Genomic DNA, 24209 nt, shown 5'->3' with positions numbered 1-24209 from the left:
GTTCTTTAAAATCCATGTTTGTAATGTTCACTTAATATCATGGATATGAGCAACAATCAATACCAAACATTTTAGTTTAAGTTCATTCATGAGCATAAACCTTTATACTTCGAAAACAGGTAAACTTTTTTGAAAGCTTTTTTCACCACAATATTAGTATTTTTACATACGTTTGGTGATATTGGTCAATTTAATAATAAATTAAAGAACTGCACATCAGATATCAAACATGTCTCTTTAGATTGAAAGCTAGATTGATTTTGTGTAAGTGATCAATAAGGTTAATTCCATATTTTTGCTGAAATGTTTATTTAATCAGACAGGTTGGGACTTCAGTTTAGCTTCTGAAGATCTAACCAATGGGAAAGCATGCCTGATCATATTTACCCAAATTGGATTTTTTCTTCCCTGATGGCACGGCCATATTCCAACAAGACAAAATGTCAGGATTCACAAGGGATGGAATTGTGAAAGAGTGATTCAGGGAGCATAAAATCATCATTTTCACACATAGATTGTCCAGATCTTAACCTCATTGAGAATCTTTGGGATGTGCTGGAGAAGGCTTTGTGCAGTGGTCAGACTCTACCATCATCAATGCTGCTGCAAGATCTTTGTTAAAAATTGATGCAACACTGGATTAAAATAAATCTTGTGACAATGCAGAAGCTTATTGAAACAATGCCACAGTGAATGTGTGCTGCAATCAAGGCTAAAGGTGGTATAATAAAATATTAGAGTATTTTTTTTGGCCAGGCAGTGTACTACACATAATACAAAGAGTAATTAGAAGTACTCAATTTTTAAACATTCATCGGCACAAATCAGAAGTCAATGATGATCCTGTAAGTACAGAGGAACTGTAGAAAGTTCCCTGGAAGTTAATTACAAATTAATATTTAATCAAATGATACATGTGGTGAAAATCTCCTCTCCTTTAGCCGCGCAAGATAAATGATGGCATGTTACTGAGGCTAACAAGATAAACACCAAAACGATTCAAGGCTGACAGCAAAATAAGAGTCATCCATCACACAGAGGCTGCGTGGACGACCTGTCGCCGTGGCATCGGAGGACCGCTATGAGCCGTCTAGGGCTATTCTGTAAAATCCTCCACAGTCGAGGCTATCGGGCATAAGTGTATGCAGCAAGGTTAGTGAAAGTACAGTCAGTAGGATGAGCCTCTGTTGTGGTGGGGGTTACCCTGTCCTGCACTCATTTCAGTGTAAGTGAAAAGCTGCTGGAGCTGCTTTACAAAAGATCAATAGTTATTTTGTGCCTTTTGGTACAATTAAAATCTTTTATGTAGTGAATAAACATGAATATTATTACGCATATAGTGCATGGAGCCTCTAAAGGGCTGTGTTTAGAAAAAAAAATTATATATATTAATGACAGGCAATAGTTTTCTCATAAAAGATTTGCCTTTGCATTCCCTCCAAAAAGTTTTGCATTCTCTAACAAATAAAAATGTATGTTCCCTTGCAAAAGTTTAGCTTACTGTTGCAAATAATAATTGCAGTCTCACAAACTCTTATGCAGATGGTTTGAATTTGCTTGCAAACATGCTTAAATAGCTTAAAATATGGAGCAGCTCATTTAACTTTACTTTGCACTTGGACTAAACTATGAATTCATATGTAAAAGGATGCAGGTTTTTTTTTGTGTGAAAGAATATGAATATTTTACAAGGGAATGCAATGCCATTACCTTATTTATTTCCTAACCATACCAGCTAATAGAGAACGTTGTAAGAACATTAAGCATCATTTTGAAAATGTTTAAGGAAGGTTAGCCAGGTAGGTTCCCAGCTAGACGAATAATAACATTATGAAAATGTTAAAAGTAACTAAAAAAATTAAAACACTGGAAAAAATGGTGTTGCAGTGACTTTACCAGAATGTTTAAAAACTATTATGAAAAATATACTAAACATCAAACAGCAAATTCTAAAAACGTTAAATGTAACATTAAGAAAATGCCCCATAAAAATGCCTTCAAAGTAACACCACTAGAGTAAAACTAGTCTAGATGAATGCAGAATTCTCTTTTCCACAGCATCTACACAAGTCAAGCACACTTTTGAGGAGGAGGCTTATCATGTGAAACACAACAACCAAGAGACACAGTCATGAATTTAAATACAGAGCATTTTACTTCAAGATTCAAACCAATTGTAACACTCAAGAACAGAAATCTAATTAAACTGCTTGAAAAGTATCTGCTGGAAACTAATCTAAACACTTCACAGAGTTCGCTAAGCTTACTGGCTAAGCTAACCACTTAGCTTACTCTGAACATTAAGATACAAAGTCTTAAGCAAAAGGACAATTACAGAGGAACACGTAAGCCCGTAACTAACTTTAGGGTTAATTAAGTACTCTGCTTTGTTATTTCTAGCAAGAAAACACTAACAAAGTAAAATCTATTAGCTTTTATAAGCTACAATTGCTGTTTGGATGAGTTAGCAAACACGCTAAATGCTTCTCCATGGGCTTCCATGTAGTTAAAAATGAAAAATAAGGCATAGGGGGTAGTAATATTGGCAGTTTAAGAGGTTAATTAGATAAATCTATATATTTGTCCCAAATATCGCTGGTTTCTTGTGGTTGCTTGACACCAATTAGCTTAAAACACTGCTAACCCGATTAACGTATCATTTCTGTTCTTACTTTACACCTCATCAAAGTGTGCTTTCCCACGTTCCTTCCCTTTCCTTTTAACTTGCTGAAGAAAGTGATGCTGCTGAGTGTCCCTGAGGCCCAGTATCACATCACAGTACTGCGATGCTCTCCGCCTGAGGAGAAGCCAAACGGCTGCCAAATGGCACAGTCTCCTGGCTGTGGGGTTTTATCCACACACATCTGGGAAATGTAGCAACTTTAATTATCGTCTTTATTTCAGCAGACTCCAGGGGGCTGCATTTCTTCTTTTTGTTTTTTTTGTGACCATTTTTTTGGTGAACTGTCCCCCATGCATAACCTTCTCTAGACCATATAAAAAAATCAATCAGCCCTCTTCAGATAAACTTTGATAAGTCTTTGGACTGCAGCACCTTTCCTTGTGAAAGCAGAAGAGAGGAGGCACCAGGGGCAAACTGAACCAGTCTTAAATCCCCCCAGCAGGCATCAGTCTGAACAAAGAGTGTGGGAGGAGAGTGTGAGAAGAGCACGTGAGGAGAGCGAGCAGTCTGCCCACACCTGCTGAGTATTCTGGAAACCCGCAGGAAGATGATTAGCACTGCAGTCGTATTCTAGGGAGCTTTAATTTGCAGTTGGTCGCGCATTGGCCCAAAATAGTTTTCACAGGAAAAAAAAAAAAAAACACCATTAAAAATGGTTGATGTTTAAAATAACTCCACTGCTGAGATAATGCACTGACCTGTATAAGCTCAGGAAAAAAATAAATCAATGTCCTTCCTTTAGGTCTTCAGAGATCACTAACTTTTACTATGTCTAGAAATTACTGTTGTTTTACTAAACTATTTAAAGGTCTCATTCTATCATTTTTTTCATTCATTTAAAACATCTAGTTATGTCTCTAGTATGGATGAATGTCATGTGAACTGTTTTTTTTTTTTTTTTTAATGCTCAGTGTTTCTATTTAGCCCTGCCTTTAGATCACTGAATTACTGGTCTCTGAAGAAAGACAGGTTTTGGCTCTTGCTCATTAATATTCATACCTGCAAACATATCGCCTCAGATAACAGCACTGCAGCAGAGAACGCCTACCAGCCTCCCCCCACAGTCAGTTTTACAGCTCTAAAACTAAAAGGACAAAACGTTTTCAGAGATACAGCCTTAGTTGTAAAGATATAGCACTGAGTGCTGGATATAGTTAACCTCTAAACTTCACTTAATGTCAGACTTGAGTGGCCCCACAGCCAAGAAAGGTCTCGGTTAAACGCATAATCAACCAGAGATACAATTTAAACCTACAGTTACAGTTACTTACACAAGATAGCTAATGTTAATTATCTGTGTAAACAGAGCTATAATCTCCTCCTTAGCTATAACTCCTTCAGCTGTCTGGGTTCAGCGCTGCCTGTGGGCGATCATGAGCTGAGGCTTTTTTTTTTACCAGCTACTGCAGAAAAGGTAGACTGAAGAACAGTTTCATATGCAGCATGCATTTACAATTCAGAGAGACCTATAGTATTTTACAAAGAACAAGAAAAAGTGGATTTTAGAGGAAGGAGACCTTTAAAGGCGAGATTTACCTTTTGTGTGCTTTTGTATTTACACTTGGGTCTGAACTACCCCTATAAACACTTCAACTGCAAACAAATCCATACATCAGTTTTCTGTGAATCAGATGAGAAAGGTTTAAAAAAAATCATTTGATTCGTGCATTTGAGTAATTTAATGGCTTCCTTACCACAGAACCACTCTGGCACCACTCCTCACCCATCAACCCCTTACCAGAGCCCCATCAACTAGATCTGTTGAAGATCTGCCATTTCAATAATTTTAGTTGAGAACCCCAGACATTACACAGCAAGATTTGCCAGCAGACTTCGTCTGAGGGAGGGATCTGTGGCAAGTCAGGGTGTGTCTGTGGCAAGTCAGCAGATGAAGTACATACATTTAGTAGAGCATTTTAACTACTTTTATTAAATAATGAGTTTTGTGCTTCTATCGAAATTAAGCATGAACTGGCTTGATCATTTTTTAAAGGCAGAATGCACAAATGGTGTTATAGATTTCCCTCAGCCAATAGTAAAAGACCCTCACTCTCTCTTTTTAAAAAATGCACAAATACAGATGAAGGAAAGAGCTTTTTCTGAATGGAAATCTTACATTCTCCTTCGTCTTCTACTTCATCACCATCTTTAGGCTGCTTTAGAGACCACAACAGTCGATCATGATGGATGGATTGGTGAATAATGACGAAAAACGAGTCTGTCATCCCTTCTTTGCTGAGGCTGTGAACAGTCCAGACCTGGGAGGAAGCAGCTCTAAAGGTGTTTAGGCTTAAGGACCAGATTGCCTTCTGCTTAATGACACTCTAAGGACCTGTTCCAGGATTTCCTATAAAACATTTAGAAAGAGAAACAAAAGCTCATTAAAACTCGTAAACACCATGCATTTAATTCAGTTTGCAGTCAGTTAAGCTGTATTAGTACTATTTACTACACAGTCCTGTTAGAATATTATAACTGCACCAGACAGCTCTGATGAATAAAAGGAGACAGTGTGCTCGTGTGGTTTATTGGTAAGTATTTGGGTGCATTTAAGTTTATGCCTGAGTGAAAACAAACCAAACAAAGGGGGAAACAAATTTATCAACTGATTCGGACCAGAGAGAAAAACTACAGTTTGGAAAATGCCCTAAAATCAGAGATTTAAGTCATGCCATATCATGCCCCTTCCTACCTTACTGACCTGCTCCATCGCCATACTCCTTCCCGTAGCCTTCGCTCTTCCGATGCTAATATATTATCCATTCCTGTTAAGACTAAGTACCGGACCTGGGCTGACAGAGCCTTCTCCATAGCTGCACCAACACTTTGGAACTCTCTCCACAAACCCATTCGATACTGTTCAGATTTGTCTACATTTAAGTCACTATTCAAAACCCACCTCTTCAGATCTGCATTTAACCCATAATGTAATTTAAGAAAACTTGTAGAAACTATATTTGAAACTATATATATATATATATATATATATATATATATATATATATATATATATATATATATATATATATATATATATATATATGTTTATTTTTAATATATACTTGTAAATTGTCATTGGGAAAACTGCCTATAGTATTATTTTTGTGTTCAATTTAAAGACTGTCCCTTATTTTTGTTGTAATTTTTGCCTTTTAATTTGTGCCTTATTTTGTATGTAAAGCGTCTTTGAGAATCTTGAAAAGCGCTATATAAATAAAATATTTATTATTATTATTATTATTATTATTATTATTATTATTATTATATCACACATTTCTGGTTGGAAGACTATTCTTAGTGCACTGAGGTAGCTGGTATTTTTAGTGGTGCAATAAATAATATATTTAATACATACAAAACTATATATTGAAACAAGTATTTCTAACATGACTGTATACAATGCAGACATAAATATTCCACTGAGTGAAAAACTACTCAGGAATTTAGGTACTGCAATTTTGTGGTCATTATTGTTACGGGAGAGAGTGGTGTTGGATCCAAGTGCAGAGAAAAATGCTTGTTTGTTTTTGTATTTATTTATTTAAATAGTCAATTATATATATTTACTTAGATATATTTATAATCATTTGACTATTCGATTATTTGACCTATTTATAAATATTTTTAATAGTGTTTGTATGAAAAAGGGGAGACTGGAAAATGGATGGAAAACAAAACCCTGAAGAGGTGCACAAAAAAAGGCAGGAAACAGAACAAAGGAAATGCCACAAAATGGCATGTACTAACAAAAGACAGCTTTCAGCTTTAAATAAACCAAACTAAAACACAACCAAACTCAAACCCGACTGAGCTCAGCTTTTTTTTTCTTTTCTTTTCTTTTCTTTTCTTTACTTTTCTTTTCCCAGTCACCTCTCTTTAAAGGTGCGACAAGAATAAATGGTTTGACTGGGCTTTATATAGGGTGCTGCACAGGTGTGGCTGGTTGCCACTGATCACCGCTGGGGATTCTGGGATTTGACGTTTCGGGACCCAACTCAACTTATTTTTCCCCTCTGTTGCCCAGCTCCTCTGCAGTTGGCCTTTGGTTTTTAAAGCCAGCTTCCAGAAAAGTGCATTAAAATGACTAAAAAGTGTTTTTAGTTCAAACCTTCAAACAGTTGATATAAATGAATATATTTGTGAATATATTTGTTGGGAGAGTACTGATCAGCACAACACTTCTCATATTTCTGTAATCAACCACTGACCATGATTATACCGCTGTTAATAAATATGGTTAGAGGAAAATAAAATAATGCATAATTAATTAGATGATTAAATGTTTTTATGTGAATTTGTTTTGTATGCAGGAACAGTAAGGGTGAGCTTGAAGCTTTTGGGTGCATAAAATCATTCTCTTTCAGTGACCAAACAATCTGCTTTTCTTCCTGTAGCCGGGATCTTTATTGCGGTCAGTGAGTCAGATCTGGGGCTTTAAGGCCGTGTGTTGGAACAGCAAAGCTAAACTGTGCGACTGGAATAAAGCCGGCAAGTGGAAACAACAGCGGCTCAATTAGTTTTCTAAACAGAGCCAGATGAACATGCCTCAGGATTAAGGTGAAGCGATAACGTAATCCTTTATTTACATACAGAAAGCTGCAGCCTGTGACAGGCCTTTGCTGTGGCCTGAGTGCTGTGCCTGCGGTCACCATCTGCCATGTGTGACTGAGAATGTGGCAGACACACTGTCGGGCCTAATGTGTCACTGATGGAATATAAATAAAACACAGAGCTCAGAAACAACAGCAACAACAGGCACTCGTGCATGATGTGTTATTATATAGTAGCCTTAGGTTGTGATGTACAGAATGAGGTTATAATAAGTGTTTCTAGAGAGACTGATAATAAACTGATGTAACCCCCCCACCCATGAAGACCCCAATGCTGTCCAGGGAGTTATGTACTGTAATTATTGAAGAGATACTGCAGCAGAAAATTGTCCAGTGAGGATTTCTTTCTTTCTGTTATGTAGATAAATGCATCTGCGTGAAATATCACACAGTTCCTGTCTAAAAAAAAGGTTTCACTTAAAGGAAAAATCCTATGTGAAATGGACTTGGGGTGTAGTGACATTTTTATTAAATAGCCCACTTTACTCGCACCCGCAGCATTCCAAAATACAGAGCTTTTAGCTGATGCTCCCAACAGGCTCACAATACTAGTGATAGGAGCATAGTGTTGCCCATGCAAAGAAAAATCACAATTTTTCACCTTTAATAAACTCAAAGTAGCTTCACACTTCATTGGTAGAATTCTGAGGCCCTGATATTTAAAACAATTCACTGAGAGCTTCGAAAGTAGGCAGTAGTTTATTAAAAACACTGTTTATACTCACAATACATTAATCTCAGTTTATCTTAATCAGTACATGTCCAGGCACCACCATCTTGAAATTATTAAGTCTTGATATTTTAAATGACGAACATGAACAAATAAGTAGAATGGGAAAATAGAGTGCAAAATGAATATGGCTATTCTATAGAAATGCATGAATGTTAGCTGTTGCTGAAAATATCTCTACAAAATTAATGCATTTCCACAGAATTCTGCCAATCAAGAATGAAGCTCTTTTAAGTATATTAATGGTGAAAAAAGTGATTTCTCTGCATGGGCAATGCTATGCCCCTATCACTAGCAAGCCTATTGCAAGCACAGGCTAAAAGCAATGTATTTACGAATGTTGGGGGCGAATGGAGGGCTAATCGACAAAAGTTATCATCCTGTTACATTACATCACAAGTCCATTACACACTGGAGTTCTCTTTTAACTGTGTGCAAAAATCCTACAAATCCAAAAAATGTCATCTGCTTTTGCATATTTGTTACAATTATTGTTTTTTTAACTGACATAAACATAATTAAAAATAAGATTATTTTATTTATTAAACGAAAAACAATATCCAAGAACCAATGTAATTTACCAGAGGTACTATTTTTGCCAAACAAATGTTTATATTTATTAACTACTGGAATTAAATTAACTAGATACAACCAGACTTAATCATGGACAGATTAATCACATAGTCTTTATAAGCTTCCTATATAAGTCTGTTCAAACTGCAGTCATTCTTTTACAGTCTAAATAATAATAATAAAAAAAAACATTTACAAAGTGTGCCTTCAGGTTCTTAAGACATGCATATTTAACCTTGACACAATTCACGTAAAATCAACAAATGAAATAAATGTCCTGTGGGCTTATTTATAATTTATTATGTCCCTCAGGGGCAACATACACACATTTATTTGTTTCTGCTACAGAAACACAGCTCTTTATTATCTGCCACCTTCTATTAGCACTGCTTCCTTATATTTGATATTGTCCAGGTGGCAGCACATGTTTAAAATAATCTAAAGGACCAAAAAAAAAAAAAAAAACACTGCAAGAAATCATTAACTTTGCTCTTTTGCTGCACGACACAAGAATGTGGATCTATAGGGAAACCTAAGTGAGTTTTCTCTCCTGTGAAAGCTGTCGGCTTGTCTGCTTCGTTTTGGCCTTATAGTTAAGCTTTGCTGTTCCAACACACAGACTTAGAGCCTCAGATCTGACTTATTCAGATCTGCGACTGATTTAAAAGTACCTGCTGCAGGAGGCTTTTTCTGTGTTTTCACTGGATAGTTTGAAGTTCTTACATACTGTGCAGCCCAGTCCACATGTAGCAGCATTTTGTAGCAGCATCTCTTCATCTACCAAAGTTGAAAACATGATTGTAAAACAACAAAAATGACTCTAGTCTGAAAATTCCAGCCTAGCATGAGTAACTAACTTAAAAAGTTTGATATCAAGTTTAAAAGTAAGTCCACAAAAATAACAGTTTCCAGATCTCAATGACTCTCCAAACAGAAAATGCATTTTCATAACATTTTCAAACAGCAGGTCTTTATGACTCACTTGCACATTATGTAGAACATCATTTATACCATAAAAGGCATAATAACGCCCCAGTGTTGGCAAAATAATAAAAAAAAGAGTAAACAACAAAACTGATAATTACTTGTCCAACAGCATCACTTTCCAGACTACAGGTTAATACACCATCTGAAATTCTCAAAATGTTCACTCTGGTTTGTCTCAGTTTTTTTTAATTCTGTCTAATAAATAAATATACAGAATATGTGCATGCCAGTAGGGTCAGGGGGTCAGTAAATCTGCAAGCAAGTATGCCGCCTATCATTTCACTTGGACCAAACTAACATGTTTTACACTCTTATGACCTCTATGTTTTTTATGTCAGTGTAGCATTTGATTCACAGATTGCTATCAGGCTGTAAAGCGTAATTCAAGAAACATTACAGAAACAGACATTTTTACCTAGTCTCTTTTTACAGGTTTAAATGAACTGGGCATTATGTATTTTAAATCCCATGGATATCACTAAATTCTGAGTCTCCACAGCTGAGGTCCTTTGCCAGGTGTTTTCTGTAGCTGCATGCAGATTCTGTTTGTTTGAAGGTCTTTCTGCTTTCACTTCTGTTCTCAGATAAAGTATTCAGTTTTGTAACATTTTCCTGAATTTGAGCAGAAAGTATAGAACTACAAAATTCAGAATTTTTCCTGCTACTTCAATCAAAAGTCACATCATCAATAAACATCAGTGACCCAGTTCCACTGGAAGCCACGCACACTTCAATGAGTCTTGATTGTAGACTTTGACAATGGTATGCCCACCTACTTCAGACTGTGCTTGACTCGGTAGATCACGATCATGATAAAAAATTGAATTCTACATTTACCTGCTTTAGTCGTCTTCTGTGTTCTTCCAGGGCTACTGGAGTGGTTTGTTAATCCTTTTGAATTAAAGCTAAGTGTACACTTGAGACACATTTTGAACAAAACAAAAACAAATACCTCAGCATGGACAAGCTGACCATTCCTGAGTACCACTCGAAAACAACGGGGTGAGAATTATACCCAAGGCACCACTGCAAAAAAAAAAAAAAACCAAAAAAAACCACATTTAAGCCTTGTAGCATATCAGATGACCCTCAGGCCTTCTAGAACATCAGTCAATAGATTGCATTGCCTTGCCTTAAAACCCATGGTATGAAGCACGTTTTTTTCAGAAGCCTATAACTGATACTTTCATTTTAAACCTTGTGAAGAAAAAAGTATTAGAACAGCTTTCTGTGTTAAATATTCCAAAAAAAAAGTCCACATGGAGCATAGATTAAAAGTTTTTGCTTGTTTTTTTTGGACGTCAATAATATACATTTTAAAAAAAGTTTAAACTTTCAGTCTGGATTCTCTGTGGATGTCTTTTGAATGCTTGGCGTGGATGTCAAAATGACATCTTTTGGACAAGTCTTTGCTCAGCCACTAAGTTGGGCCCATCAGATTGCCTGGGGCTTTGGCTACACCCTGCCTCATAAGTAGTGCAGGATCTGCAAGCTTTCAAAGCTACAGGACCTGGGTCGATAATGGGGTCTATGACCAAGACATTTTCTTTAAATCAGAGACTTTTGCTTGAGTAATGTTCCCTATCAAATTGTTTAGATTTTGTTTAAAAAAAAAAGTTATCGTATGTAAGCTTGTCTCCAGAGTCTTCTGATAATATGGAAACGTAGCATTAGAAAATCCAACACTGCATTCTGGTGCTGTTCTGTCATCTTTTCATTCCAGGTTGGTCCCAAATGGTTGCTGGGGGAGGTTAGCTCCTCCTCTACCATGAGTATACTGCACGATCTAAGAGGGTCTAGAACAGGGACAGGCCATTTATTTTCCCATGGGACAGTTGCAGAGGGCCAAAATTACAGTTATTACAATTATTATTTTTTTATTTTTACTGTTAAGAGTAGATGTTACCGGCAGGAATTATAAAAACAACATCATGTTCATGTCTGTGCAGTAAAGACCAATCATAGAAAATCAGCTAGCAGCTTGCTTGCTAACAAATTTGTATCTTTCTTAAGCTCTGTTCAACAGCACAGTAGTCAAGACAAGACAACCATATACACCACAATTTGGCCTCTGATGCTAACCCATTAGCGCAATGAACACATACAGCTCTGGAAAAAAATAAGATACCACAATTGATTTTGCCAAACTGAAAACCTCTGGAATATAATCAAGAGGAAGATGGATGATCAGAAGCCATCAAACCAAGCTGAACTGCTTCAATTTTTGCACCAGGAGTAAAGGCATAACGTTATCCAAAAGCAGTGTGTAAGACTGGTGGAGGAGAACATGCCAAGATACATGAAAACTGTGATTAAAAACCAGGGTTATTCCATTAATTACTGATTTCTGGACTCTTAAAACTTTATAAATATATATATGAACTTGTTCTCATTGCATTATTTGAGGTTTGAAAGTTCTCATTTTCTGCAAACAAATGCTCTAAATCTATTCATTTAAATTCATTTAGAATGTGGGAGAAATTGTGTCAGTAGTTTATAGAATAAAACAACAATGTTCATTTTACTCAAACATATACCTATAAATAGCAAAATCAGAGAAATTGATTCTGAACTGAAGTAGTCTCTTAATGTTTTCCAGAGCTGTACATAAACACTATTGATACGCTCAGAAGACACACACAGTGATATAGTGGAACACATGCTGCCGAACTCTTGGAGCAGTGAGTGTTAAGGGCCTTGATCAACAGTGGCGGCCCACCAACCCCAATTATCAAACTCACAATCTTGTTGTTGAGGGCCCAGTTCTCTAAACCACCACCACCTTCCTATAGCAGCTGCATAACTTGCACACACACACATACAAACTAACATAATTGTTAGTAAATAAAATAATAAAAGCCATAGACATTTAGTTGCATTACATGCATAATAATATACACCTGATTTTTGATTGCCATTGACCTCATGTGGACGGGATATAAAAAGCCAAAGGGCCAGATAGAGCCCCGGGGCTCTACAACGCCCACGTCTGGTCTAGACATTTCAAGACCCGGGCCGATGACGGGGTCTACGCCAAAGGCTTTAATTTATAATCACTGTTATCTAACTAACTTTTGTTAAGATTAAAGTTCTTCGTCTTGGACACTCGCCTCAGGAGACTTCTGGTAGAAATGCTTTCCCTATAATAGATAATGCTGAGCCTGACTGCTCTCAGCAGTGGCTGCCTACATGAAGGTGTTCATGTGTATCTCCACATTCAGAAAACAACTCTGCACTTCAGTGGCACTGCAGTTGACCAGGGGGCCTGTGACGTATAATAGAGGGAAATAAGATGATAAAGAAGACAGAGGGGTAAAGGGTGAACGTAATGAATCAAAGCAGGACAGGTAATTCATCCTCTCGCTGTGCGTCTCGCTAATGAACAGTGGGAGGCCTTGCCCCCCCCTGCAGATGTGTGTGTGTGTGTCTGTGTGTGTGTTTATACGTTCTCCCTATTCCCTCATCCTGCTCCATTTCAGACCTACTTAATGGGGTTTGGGACTAGAAAAGCATTCAGCACTACACACACACACACACACACACACACACACATATTGCAGCAAGAAGATAGGGATCAATAGTGGTCTGAAGATCAGAGGGAAGACTTCACATCCAAAAGAAATGTCTATGCTGAAATAAAGTATGTCAAATGTATTTGCATGCAAATAAAATATATCAAACATCAAACCAGATGTCATTTTCATTTTTGCCTGTAATTAAGTTGATGTACTATGTTCCATATTTCAATGTTTCATGTGAAATCAGAGATTTGGAGTGATATGACTTTACACTCAACTTGTCAAAATTAAAATCAGACACCACTGGCTTGCATGCATTGATCTAAAAATGACCTTTTCAGACTTAGGACATGACCTGAGACCTGTCTTTATTTATTTGAGACTGACCTAAGACTTGAATTCAGACTATTTTGTACTGTCTTGTGACCTGACTTAAGACCTGCTTATACTGACTCATACTTGATCTGGGAGTCAGTTACACTGACTTGACTTGGTACTGACTTATAACATGACTTAAGATTTTCCTGCACTGCCTCCGTTGGCCTTGTTGTAGTGCAGGTGAGTGTTAGGTAGTGGAAAGCAGGATTTGCCACAGTAAAAATAGTAGTGATGTCAAATTCGAAACGCGTTTTGAATCACAGTGTTCTGAAGCACTGTTTCGATGTCCGTATCAAAAGGGGAAAGCCACGTGACTGTTCCAAAAACAGGTTTCGTTACGTCACGCAGTTTCAATATGTTTCAAATCTTTTTCCGCGTTGTAGTCCACACTTAAGTTCAAGCAGCTGGTCTGAGATCAGAATGTTTGGTCTCCCAAATGCTTCTAAATTAATCTGCTCTCTGATCTCAGAACTGTGCTGGCTTACACATGACAACATTGCCACACCCTCATACACTTTAAAAGAGATAAAGAAGTAAAGAAGAAAAGAACACGTTGAATTGCCTTATTTAAACAACATACTTTGTACATTTGTGAAATGGAAGGATCTCGAAAAAGAACAAGGTCTGCTGTTTGGGATCATTATGTACTTGAAGGCAAACAATAATAAAGGATTCACTACCCTTTTCTGTTGTGGAAGGTGAGGGTTTCAGAGATCTTGTTCAAAAACTTGATCCTAACTATGTACTGCCATCTAGAAATTCCCTGAAGACAATGGTGAGATCCAGATATGAGCAAGAGAAGAAAACTGCAATGACAGAAGTGATGAAAGCAACATCTGTGAGCCTAAAATTGGATATGTGGACCTCAATAAACATGGATGTCTACCTGGCAGTAGAATGCAATTACATCAATGATGAAAGCAAGCTTTGCACCACTCTATTGGGGGTGTCCAAATTTCCTAAAACACACACAGCGGAGCACACAAGAGAGGTCAAGACTGCACTACTGGATTAATGGGGGTTAAAGGACAATATCACATGTCTTGTTACAGATAATGCTGCTAATATGATTGCCTGTGCACATCTTTTACATGTACGCCATGTCCCTTGTTTTGCCCACACACTAAATCTGGTGGTGAAAAAGGCAATACAACAAACTCCTGGTCTGCATGAATTAAGGCTTCAATCTCGGAACATTGTATACTATTTCAAATCTAGCACCAAACAAAAGAGAAGCTCTCTAACATCCAGGAACAGATGGGAAAACCTCAAATGAAATTTATCCAAGAGGTGGAGACAAGATGGAATAGCACCTTTTCAATGTTTCAGCGTTTATTTGAGCAACGTGAAGCAGTGGCAGCTGCCTTGGTCTCTCTCAACACCAGTGTGACTCCTTTCAATAGTGGACATCATGAAGAAGTCAGCCAATGTCTTCAAGTTCTTCTTCCTTTCAATCGAGCCACTGTTGAATCATCAGCAGAAAAGAGAATTTCTGCATCTAAAATAATCCCAATTGTTTGCATGCTTCATCACAAAATCCAGGAGAAAAGCAAAAAACTGACAAATCCAACAGTTCTACAGCTATGCCATAACCTTCAGAATCATTTGAGTGTATGCTGTGGAGTGGAATCTGTGAGGGTCCTTGCAATGGCAACTTTACTGGATCCAAGATGCCGTCTGGCCTACTGCTCCTGAGAGACACATTTGGCTCAAACTCACAGCACTATTGTGTGTAAAAGTGTGTATATGTGTGTCAAAAAAAGTTCCCAATATCCAGAGTTTACACAAGTTCTACTATTTCAGAAAGCTTCCAACTGTCAAAACTCCCAGGCCATTTGATTGGCAACTGTGAATCAGGTTCTGATGGACCTGTCTGTCAGGAAGCATTCTTTAACTTCAGCTCAGATTGCATGTAACAGTGCAAGAAATTGTATATATGTAGCTCAGGGGAAGAGCGGCTATCTGCTCTGTAAGTGAGCAGCAGCAGTTTGGAACATATAGAGCAAGAATACAGCGTCAGGGACACAAATGTCACAGCAGTACTGGAGTTAGAATGATTTCTATTGAGTCGGTGAACACAGTCAATTTTGAATAGAAGATAAAACATGAATTTAGTGTCAAAGCATTCATTTTGAGGGTTTTCTTAAATCAACATAGGGTTAGGTATACATAGGTATACACTTAAAAAATATATATAAATAAAATTGGACAATTAATGCAGTCGTGCTTGTAATGTCTGGTCATGATTGGTCCGTTTTTTGAGATGTGTTTCATGAAATGATACAATGCTACTGCTGTATGTACTGTATTTGATTATGTGCTATATGTATGTACAGTCTTTGAAATCAGTGCATGCTTTTTTTATTAAAATTTTATTTCATTTTACATAGTGTCCCAACAATTTTGGAATTGGATACTGTAGTAAATACAGCTCTGAAAGAAAATAAGAGACCACTTCAGTTTCTCAATCAGTTTCTCTGATTTTGCTATTTATAGGTATATATTTGAGTAAAATTATATTTATTGTTTTACTTTATAAACTACAGACAACATTTCTCCCAATTCTGAATAAAAAAATTGTAATTTAGAGCATTTATTTGCAGAAAATGAGAAATGGCTGAAATTATAAAAAAAGATGCAGAGCTTTCAGACCTCTAACAATGAAAAGAAAACAAGTTCATATTCATAAAGTTTTTTAGAGAGTTCAGAAATCAATATTTGGTGGAATAACCCTGGATTTTAATCACAGTTTTCATGGATCTTGGCATGTTCTCCTCCACCAGTCTTACACACTGCTTTTTAATAACTTATATGTCACTCCTGGTGCAAAATTGAAGCAGTTCAGCTTGGTTTGATGGCTTGTGATCATCCGTCTTTCTCTTGATTATATCCCAGAGGTTTTCAATTTGGTAAAATCAAAGAAACTCATAATTTTAAGTGGTCTCTTTTTTTTGCAGAGCTCTATATACACACTCACTTATCACTCACATGAGAACACATGTAAAAACTGTACATCTATTAATTCGTTGCAAAACAAACAATCTACACTATGCATTCCCTTGAACATTTGATGGCAACAGCACTTAAATGTAATTGCATACATTTGTCTTCAGTCCTGCAAAGAGAACAACAAGAAAGCTGCCGCTGTGACTGAAGCTTCATAACGTACTGATTAGTACCCAGGCAGCTCTGGAGTGATGAATGGAGTCAATGATGACAAAGGGACTCTATAGTAGGGCATGCAGGGTGGGATGGGAAGAGATACCTTTCCTCTTTTCAGTTGTTACAAAACACAGACTGACTTTTCAACCTTCTTAAATCAGAGTATACACACAACCACCATTACCCAGGAACACAGTGTTTAAATAAATAAACACAATGTTTAAAATTCTGAAAAAGAGCATCGTCTAACTTGTGTGTGAACAGGAAGGAAACCTGCCGACCCCAGTCATCCCAGACAAGTATGACAGCTGAAATAATGAGGCATCAGACCTGACCCCTCCCGCACGCTCCATCTCATTTCTCCTCTCCCTGTCTCGGGGCTATTTGAGTCAGCAGGCAGCATCTCGCCAGCCCTGGAGGCCTCGTCCCCAGAGGATCCAGCGTATGGAAGAGGGACATGGCAGAAATGGTGAGTTTGGATTGGAGAGAAATTGTCTGGGGAAGTTTTTTTGTGCAGAGTGCAGAACCTTGTGCGTATGATCATGCCTGCGACTGTTTCACTCCTGCTTGTGAAAGGCTTTCGCACATCAGAGGCCGACCGCCAAGCCCCCCGGCCTTCACTGCGACCTATCAGAGCTCCATAACAGAACCTCCAACACCAGCCAAAACACTTCATAGCTGGTGTCTTACCGCACCTGCATGAATATTTAGAAAAGGTGCAGATTTGTCAACATTCGCTCTATTATAACTGCACTGCTTCCTTTGTTTGCTTGCTTATTTATTTATTTCCAGGCCAAAATAATGTGAATCAGAGATAAGTTAGAGACCTCCAGGCTCTGTTGCATCTTAATGCAAATTGCCAACAGATGTCCTGAATTATGGATGTAAAATGCAAATAAGCAAAGGCCGGATTCTGCCCCAACATGAAAATCTTACCAACAAGAATACATTTATATAAAGAACGAAGCCAGCAAGCCTAACAATGCAAACAAGATGTGACCGGCGTTTACAATCACAGGTCACACTTTGTCATGAGTTTTGTTTGTCTTTTTTTACGTGTTTTAAGAAGATCAAAACTAAAATAAGAATTTAAACAATTGTAGCCAGGTGGTGAATTGAGAATACACCTTTAAAATGTGTGTCTGTAACTTTAAGAAACACAATCAGAAGTGTTGTCACCCTGAGAGAGGAAAGGGAGGAGCTAAGAGCATGGTAGAGAAGGAGGCTCAAGCTGCAGTGAATGGTGGTGCTCCATTTTAGGATCCATCCAGAGCCATCCTAATGAAATAAGAGGTAAAAATCAGGAAATACTGAACAATATAAGGTTTAGTTGGCCTATAACAGTAGTAGATGCCTATTTTGCCTTTCTAAACATGTATTTTGAATGAATCACAACCAGATGCGGGCAGATGGCATTGTTTCTGTGGGGTAGTGTGCTCCTCGTGGTCAAGCCTTGTATTTTTCTGGGTTACAGAAGCTGTTTATCCAAGTTCTCTTATAGAAATGCTCAAATCTTGTTGAGTAAAGCTGAGTAAATCGAGGTGAGCTTAAAAACAAATATAAAAAGAGCTTTGTTAATGGTATTAATGTGGTATTAATGTTATTTATCTATTGTCTGTAATTAGTGCCACTACCAAATACTGTACTGTGTTCTAAGTTGGGGTTTTACAGTGTATTACTTTTATTGTTTTATATTTCAACAAAATCAGAATAAAATACCCGGAAAAAAGTTTCTTTTGTCATTTGGTGTGCGTCCTTTCCCCGGTGACAAAAATTGGTACCAGGAGTGGGGTTTCTGATAGTTTGGTTAGGTTCTTTGAGTGATACACATTAGAACACAGTACAATTGTTTGCTAGTGGTGAAGTGTCGCAGGTTCGAGAGGGAGAGAGTGGAACCAGGACCTGGTGGTGGTGATAGAGGACCTAGAGACCAGACGTCGGACTGCAGACGGAGTTGCAGAGACGGTGGAGTGGAGGACTCATCGCTGCTGGCTGCTGCTGTTCATCTTCCTGGACTGATCCAGAAACCTTATCCTTTATCTGGCAAAGACTATTTTTCCTAAAATGTCTGACCATTCAGAGCAGGAGAGGGACTCTGATGATGGGGTTGAGCCAGAAGAATCGGACATTCAGAAACAAATTGGTGAACTGAACAGAAAACATGCTGTAGCAATGGCAACCATTGATTCCTTGAATAGGATGCCTGATAGAACATATGTCTATGTGCCACGAGAGCGTCACATTGCTCCGTTTACTGGTGATTTTGAAAAAGATGGAAGACTAGTAGATGATTTCATTGAGGAAACTGAACACGTCTTACGTGCACGCAGTCAGTCTCCTCCTGAGCAGTATGACTTTGTTCTCTCTTTGTTGCGAGGGGCTGCATTAGAAGAGGTACGTTTACGTACCTCTTCTAGTGATAGTGAAGTAGATCAGGTTAGTGACCTGTTCACCTACCTTCGGGAAGCTTTTAGTGATAGGCGTAGTGGGGCTCAGCTATTGCATGACTTTTACAGCCGCAAACAGAGAGAGAGTGAAGGCTTACTGGAATTTTCACATGCCTTATCACAAGCACTTAACAATGTATTGAGACAAACACCTGATGCAGTACCAAATATGAAGGTAGTATTGAGAGATCAGTTTGTCGAGGGAGTTTGGGACCCTGCACTTAAGAGAGAGCTTAGGAGGTGGGTTAGAAACAAACCTGATTCCTCGATGGTAGAAGTACGTGAGGAAGCTTACCTATGGAATATGGAAGAGCCTACTCTTAATTCCAAACCATCTAGAACTAGAAGCAAGGTGTCTGATTCTGAGAGGGGTGCATACTGTGCTGTAGTAAGTGTTGGTGAACACAAACCATTGACTTTGGATGACGTCATGCAGGTTGTTACTGAGCAGGGAAAGCAGCTTAGTGAGCTAACGCAGGCAGTAATGGAGTTGACCACTCAGAAAACTCACACTTTCAAACCCGTCTCTAAGGCAAGGGCTCCACTCAGATTTACAGATGATGGCAAACCTATCTGTCTGAAGTGTCAGAAGGAGGGACACATTGCCGGAAATTGTCCACAAAAACGGCATACTAAAAATCCGGCATTTACTGATGCACAGGGAAACGAAAGGCCCCGATTGCTGTGAGTCGGGCAATTCAGGGGCAAACTACAGACTCACCTAAAGCCAAGTTTAGCCGAGGTCAGGTGTTGGAGCGTGCGGTACAATAGATGTTAACATTGGGAATGTTCCTGTTTCATGTTTGCTGGATACAGGCAGCCAAGTAAACACTATTACAGAAGAGTACTTCCGCCAGCAGTTAGGGGGGAGAAGAGGGGGATATGCTTTCAACCTCTGGCTGGCTTAAATTAACCGCCGCCAATGGATTAGATATTCCTTACCTGGGCTATTTGGAGTTAGAGATGGATACTATGGGTATTAAAATCCCTGATTGTGGATTTTTAGTCGTGGAAAACCCTGAGAGTTCTCAGTCATCCCTACCTGCTATCATAGGCATGAATATCATCAGTCGTTGTCGTCAGTTAGTTCAGGCTGAATTTGTTACAACTTTGGATGCAAAGCTAGACTCAGATTGGAGGACTGTTTTCCAACAGATGCATACATGTGATGTTGACAAGACAAAGATGGCTCGAATAGCAGGGAAAGATTTTGTACATGTCCCAGCTGAATCAGTAGTCACTGTCATGGTCAGAGGTTTCTCAGACAAGTCACCAAACCAAGGTTCATGGTTGTTGGAGCCTGGTAAACTACCATTACCAGGAGGTATTGTAGTCATGCCTTCTTTGGTTAAGGAACACAGGCATCAGGTTCCAGTGCAAGTAGTTAATCTCTCTAGAGAGGATGTGTGGCTCAATCCACGAACTCGCATAGGTGTCTTATCACCTGTACAGTGCATTACCAATAATCAGCACTGTGAAGTAACGTTTCAGTGCATTTCAGCCAATACAGAGCAGGTGTCAGTGGATTTAAAAGAGTCTCAAGATCATCAAAAGGTGTCTGATATACTGAGTAAGCTGGATATAGGTGGCACTGAAAAAGAACAAGCAGAGTTAAGGGCCTTACTTGGTAAATATTCAGATGTGTTCGCTGTTGGAGATGATGAGCTAGGCTACACAGAAAAGGTGAAACATGAGATTGTGTTAGTTGATGACACTCCAGTGAACCTTCCATACCGTCGTATCCCACCGACCCAGTACAAGGAGGTCAAAGATCACATTTCTCAGCTTCTAAGGAAAGGAGTGATTCAGGAGAGTACCAGCTCCTATGCTTCACCTGTGGTAGTAGTGAGGAAGTCTGATGGTAGTATACGACTCTGCGTCGACTATCGTAAGCTAAACTTAAAAACTAAGCGAGACGCATTTCCTTTACCTCGTATAGACGAAAGTTTTGATGCTCTGAGAGGTGCAAAGTTCTTCTCATCCATAGACCTGGCTAGTGGATACCACCAGGTGGCAGTACATGAACGTGACCGGCACAAGACTGCATTCACAACCCCATATGGGTTATATGAACATTTACGCATGCCGATGGGGGTTGTAAATGGACCAGCTACATTTCAAAGGTTGATGCAGGCAACTATGACTGACCTAATTTTTCAAATAATTTTAGTATACTTGGATGACATTTTAGTCTTCTCTAGGACATTTTCAGAGCACGTTGAGAGATTAGAGACAGTACTGAGACGACTCCAGGAGACAGGTCTCAAAATCAAAATAGAGAAATGTCATTTCCTTCAGGAAAAGGTAAAATTCCTAGGACATCAGGTCTCCACAGAAGGTATAGCGACCGACCCTGATAAGGTAGAAGCTGTGAAGCAGTGGCCAGTACCTACCACTCTGAAAGCTTTACGCTCATTCTTAGGGTTCTGTAGCTATTACCGAAGATTCGTGCAGGGGTTTTCAAAGATAGCTGGTCCACTGCATGATCTGGTAAATAACTGTCTAATGGTTGGACCTCCCTCTAGGGTAAATGAGCGGTTGTTGAGCTTATGGAGTACTGAGTGTCAAACCTCTTTTGATGTTTTAAAGGAGAAGCTGGTTAGTGCTCCGCTGCTTGGGTTTGCAGACTTCACTTGCCCTTTCACTGTAGAGACAGATGCGAGTAGCCACGGTTTAGGAGCTGTCTTATGTCAGCAACAGGATGGTAAAAGGCGGGTAATAGCATACGCTAGCCGTAGGCTTAGAAAGGCTGAACAAAATGACAAGAACTACAGCAGTATGAAGTTGGAGCTTCTCTCCCTAAAATGGGCCATAACTGAGAAGTTTAGGGGACATCTGCTGGGTGCAAAATTTACCGTAATCACCGACAACAACCCATTATGCCATCCTAACACAGCCAGGCTGGGACGGAGTAATAAGGCTGCGGATGCCCTCTCTAGGCACCCTTTAGCAGGGGAGCCGAATGTTGCCTCTGAAGATCTGGAGTATGATGGTTGTGTGGCTATTTGTAATTTGATCAACAAAGGAACCACACTAGGGCAGGAACTAGTAGATGTTGGGCTGGAGAGGTGCGATGTTCGACAAATTCGAGCAAGTGAGGCAGGTCACCCTTTGGCTGGGTTAGATCAGGAAAATACACCTACTTTACCAGGCTATTCTAAAGATGAGTTGCGTTCTTTTCAGGAGCAAGATCCTGTCCTCAGTATCTTTAGGTCCTTTTGGGTCAGAGGGAAAAAGCCAAACAATAAGGAGAGGAGAGACTTGTCTAAATCTGTACTGTCACTTCTGAAGCACTGGGGTAGAATTAGAGAGCAGGATGGTCTACTGTACCGAGTGGTGGAAGATCTGAGACAAGGTGAATGCAATCAGTTGCTGTTGCCAGCTTGTTTAAAAGTACAAGTTCTTGAGAGTGTACATAACTCTATGGGTCACCAGGGCATAGAGAGGACAATGCAACTGTTAAAGCCAAGATGTTTTTGGGTTGGGATGTATGAGGATGTTGAGCAGTGGGTAAAGAAATGCCAAAGTTGTGTACTTACCAAAATGCCTCAGCCAAAGATACGTCCACCTATGCAGTCATTTTTGGCTACCAGACCATTAGAGGTAATTGCTGTAGATTTTACTCTGTTGGAACCAGCTACAGATGGTAGAGAAAATGTTCTGGTTATCACAGATGTGTTCACGAAATTTACACAGGCTTTTGCGACTCGAGACCAAAAAGCAGACACAACAGCAAAAATGCTTTTAAAGGAATGGTTTATGAAGTACGGTGTGCCCGAGCGTCTGCATTCAGACCAAGGCCGTAATTTTGAAAGTGAATTGATTGCTGAACTTTGTAAACTGTATGGTGTAAAGAAAAGCCGTACCACTCCTCATCACCCTATCGGAAACGCTCAGTGTGAGCGCTTTAATAGGACGCTACACGATCTTTTGCGCAGTCTCCCTTCAGAAAAAAAGCGTTGTTGGCCTGAGCATTTATCTGAAGTTGTGTACGCATACAATGTGACCCCTCATGCCACAACAGGGTATTCCCTTATTTACTGCTTTTTGGAATCGACCCGCATCTGCCAATTGATGCTTTGTTAGGACAGACTGCAGAGGTATCAGCAAAAGCTGACTGGTTAGCTGCTCACCAAAGGCGACTGAAAGAGGCACATGCTCGAGCTAAAGAATATTCTGAACAAAAAGCTGCCGAACGCATAGCTTTCCAGAATGACAAAACCTATTGTCCACCAGTTGGTGTTGGTCAAACTTTGTATCTCAGGAACAGACCACAGGGACGAAATAAAATACAGGATGCCTGGCAATCTATTCCTTACAGGGTAGTGGATATTCAAGGGACGACTTACTCTGTTGAGCCAGTAGAGGGAGGCCCATTGAAAAGGGTTAACAGGGTTGACAATAGGCCCTTTGTATTTACTCCCATTCCTACTCCTAGAAAGAAAAGCAATCTTCCTAGATCTGAGACGACTACTGTTAATGACACTGAGTTAGATCCAGAATGTACTGAGGAGGGTGTGGTTTTGGAAGAGATGTGTGTTCCAAGGTTGCAGATAGAAATGGACCGTCATGCTGTTCCCTCTTATGACAGGACAGAGTCAAATCCGACCAGTGTTGAGGTTGGTCCTGAAGCAGAGACAGTGGAATCGGATACTGGGTCCAATCTTGAGGTTCACTCATTACCTGTGCCTACTCCTCGTAGGAGCAAAAGAACTAATGCAGGACATCATTCTAACCTGCATCATGAACCCAGATCCATATTAGAGTCTGTCCCACTTGATTCAGTGACAGTTTCACAAATTTTATCCAGCTTGGGTACAGCATTTTTCAGAGAAGCTGTGAAAGAGGTAAAGAAATCTTATGAGGTCACCGAGGACGTTGACTCCTGAGCAGGGGAGAATGTAGCCAGGTGGTGAATTGAGAATACACCTTTAAAATGTGTGTCTGTAACTTTAAGAAACACAATCAGAAGTGTTGTCACCCTGAGAGAGGAAAGGGAGGAGCTAAGAGCATGGTAGAGAAGGAGGCTCAAGCTGCAGTGAATGGTGGTGCTCCATTTTAGGATCCATCCAGAGCCATCCTAATGAAATAAGAGGTAAAAATCAGGAAATACTGAACAAT

At 39.1% G+C, this 24209-nt stretch overlaps 1 protein-coding gene across 1 annotated transcript; it reads left to right on the top strand.

Annotated features, from left to right (window-relative positions):
• Positions 1 to 19970: 19970 nt before the first annotated feature.
• LOC125799454 (uncharacterized) lies at positions 19971 to 23852 on the top strand. The gene is made up of 3 exons (XM_049476194.1): positions 19971 to 21294; positions 21985 to 22182; positions 23680 to 23852. The coding sequence occupies exons 1-3, from the start codon at positions 19971 to 19973 to the stop codon at positions 23850 to 23852; spliced, it is 1695 nt and encodes a 564-aa protein (XP_049332151.1).
• The last annotated feature ends 357 nt before the right edge of the window (positions 23853 to 24209 follow it).

The sequence above is a fragment of the Astyanax mexicanus genome, chromosome 1 (genome assembly GCF_023375975.1).
Source record: "Astyanax mexicanus isolate ESR-SI-001 chromosome 1, AstMex3_surface, whole genome shotgun sequence".
In the NCBI taxonomy this organism is placed as follows: Eukaryota; Metazoa; Chordata; class Actinopteri; order Characiformes; family Acestrorhamphidae; genus Astyanax; species Astyanax mexicanus.
The sequence above is the reverse complement of the archived record's forward strand: the minus strand, read 5'-3'. Positions and strand labels throughout refer to the sequence as shown.

Bases quoted from the DNA above. Each gene is read 5' to 3' on its own strand.
- LOC125799454 (XM_049476194.1), top strand. From the start codon at position 19,971: ATGCTTTCAACCTCTGGCTGGCTTAAATTAACCGCCGCCAATGGATTA. The intron at 21,295-21,984 runs TTTCAGAGCACG...ATCCTAACACAG, and splicing joins TTTAGTCTTCTCTAGGACAT to CCAGGCTGGGACGGAGTAAT. The intron at 22,183-23,679 runs GTGAGGCAGGTC...CTCTTATGACAG, and splicing joins TGTTCGACAAATTCGAGCAA to GACAGAGTCAAATCCGACCA.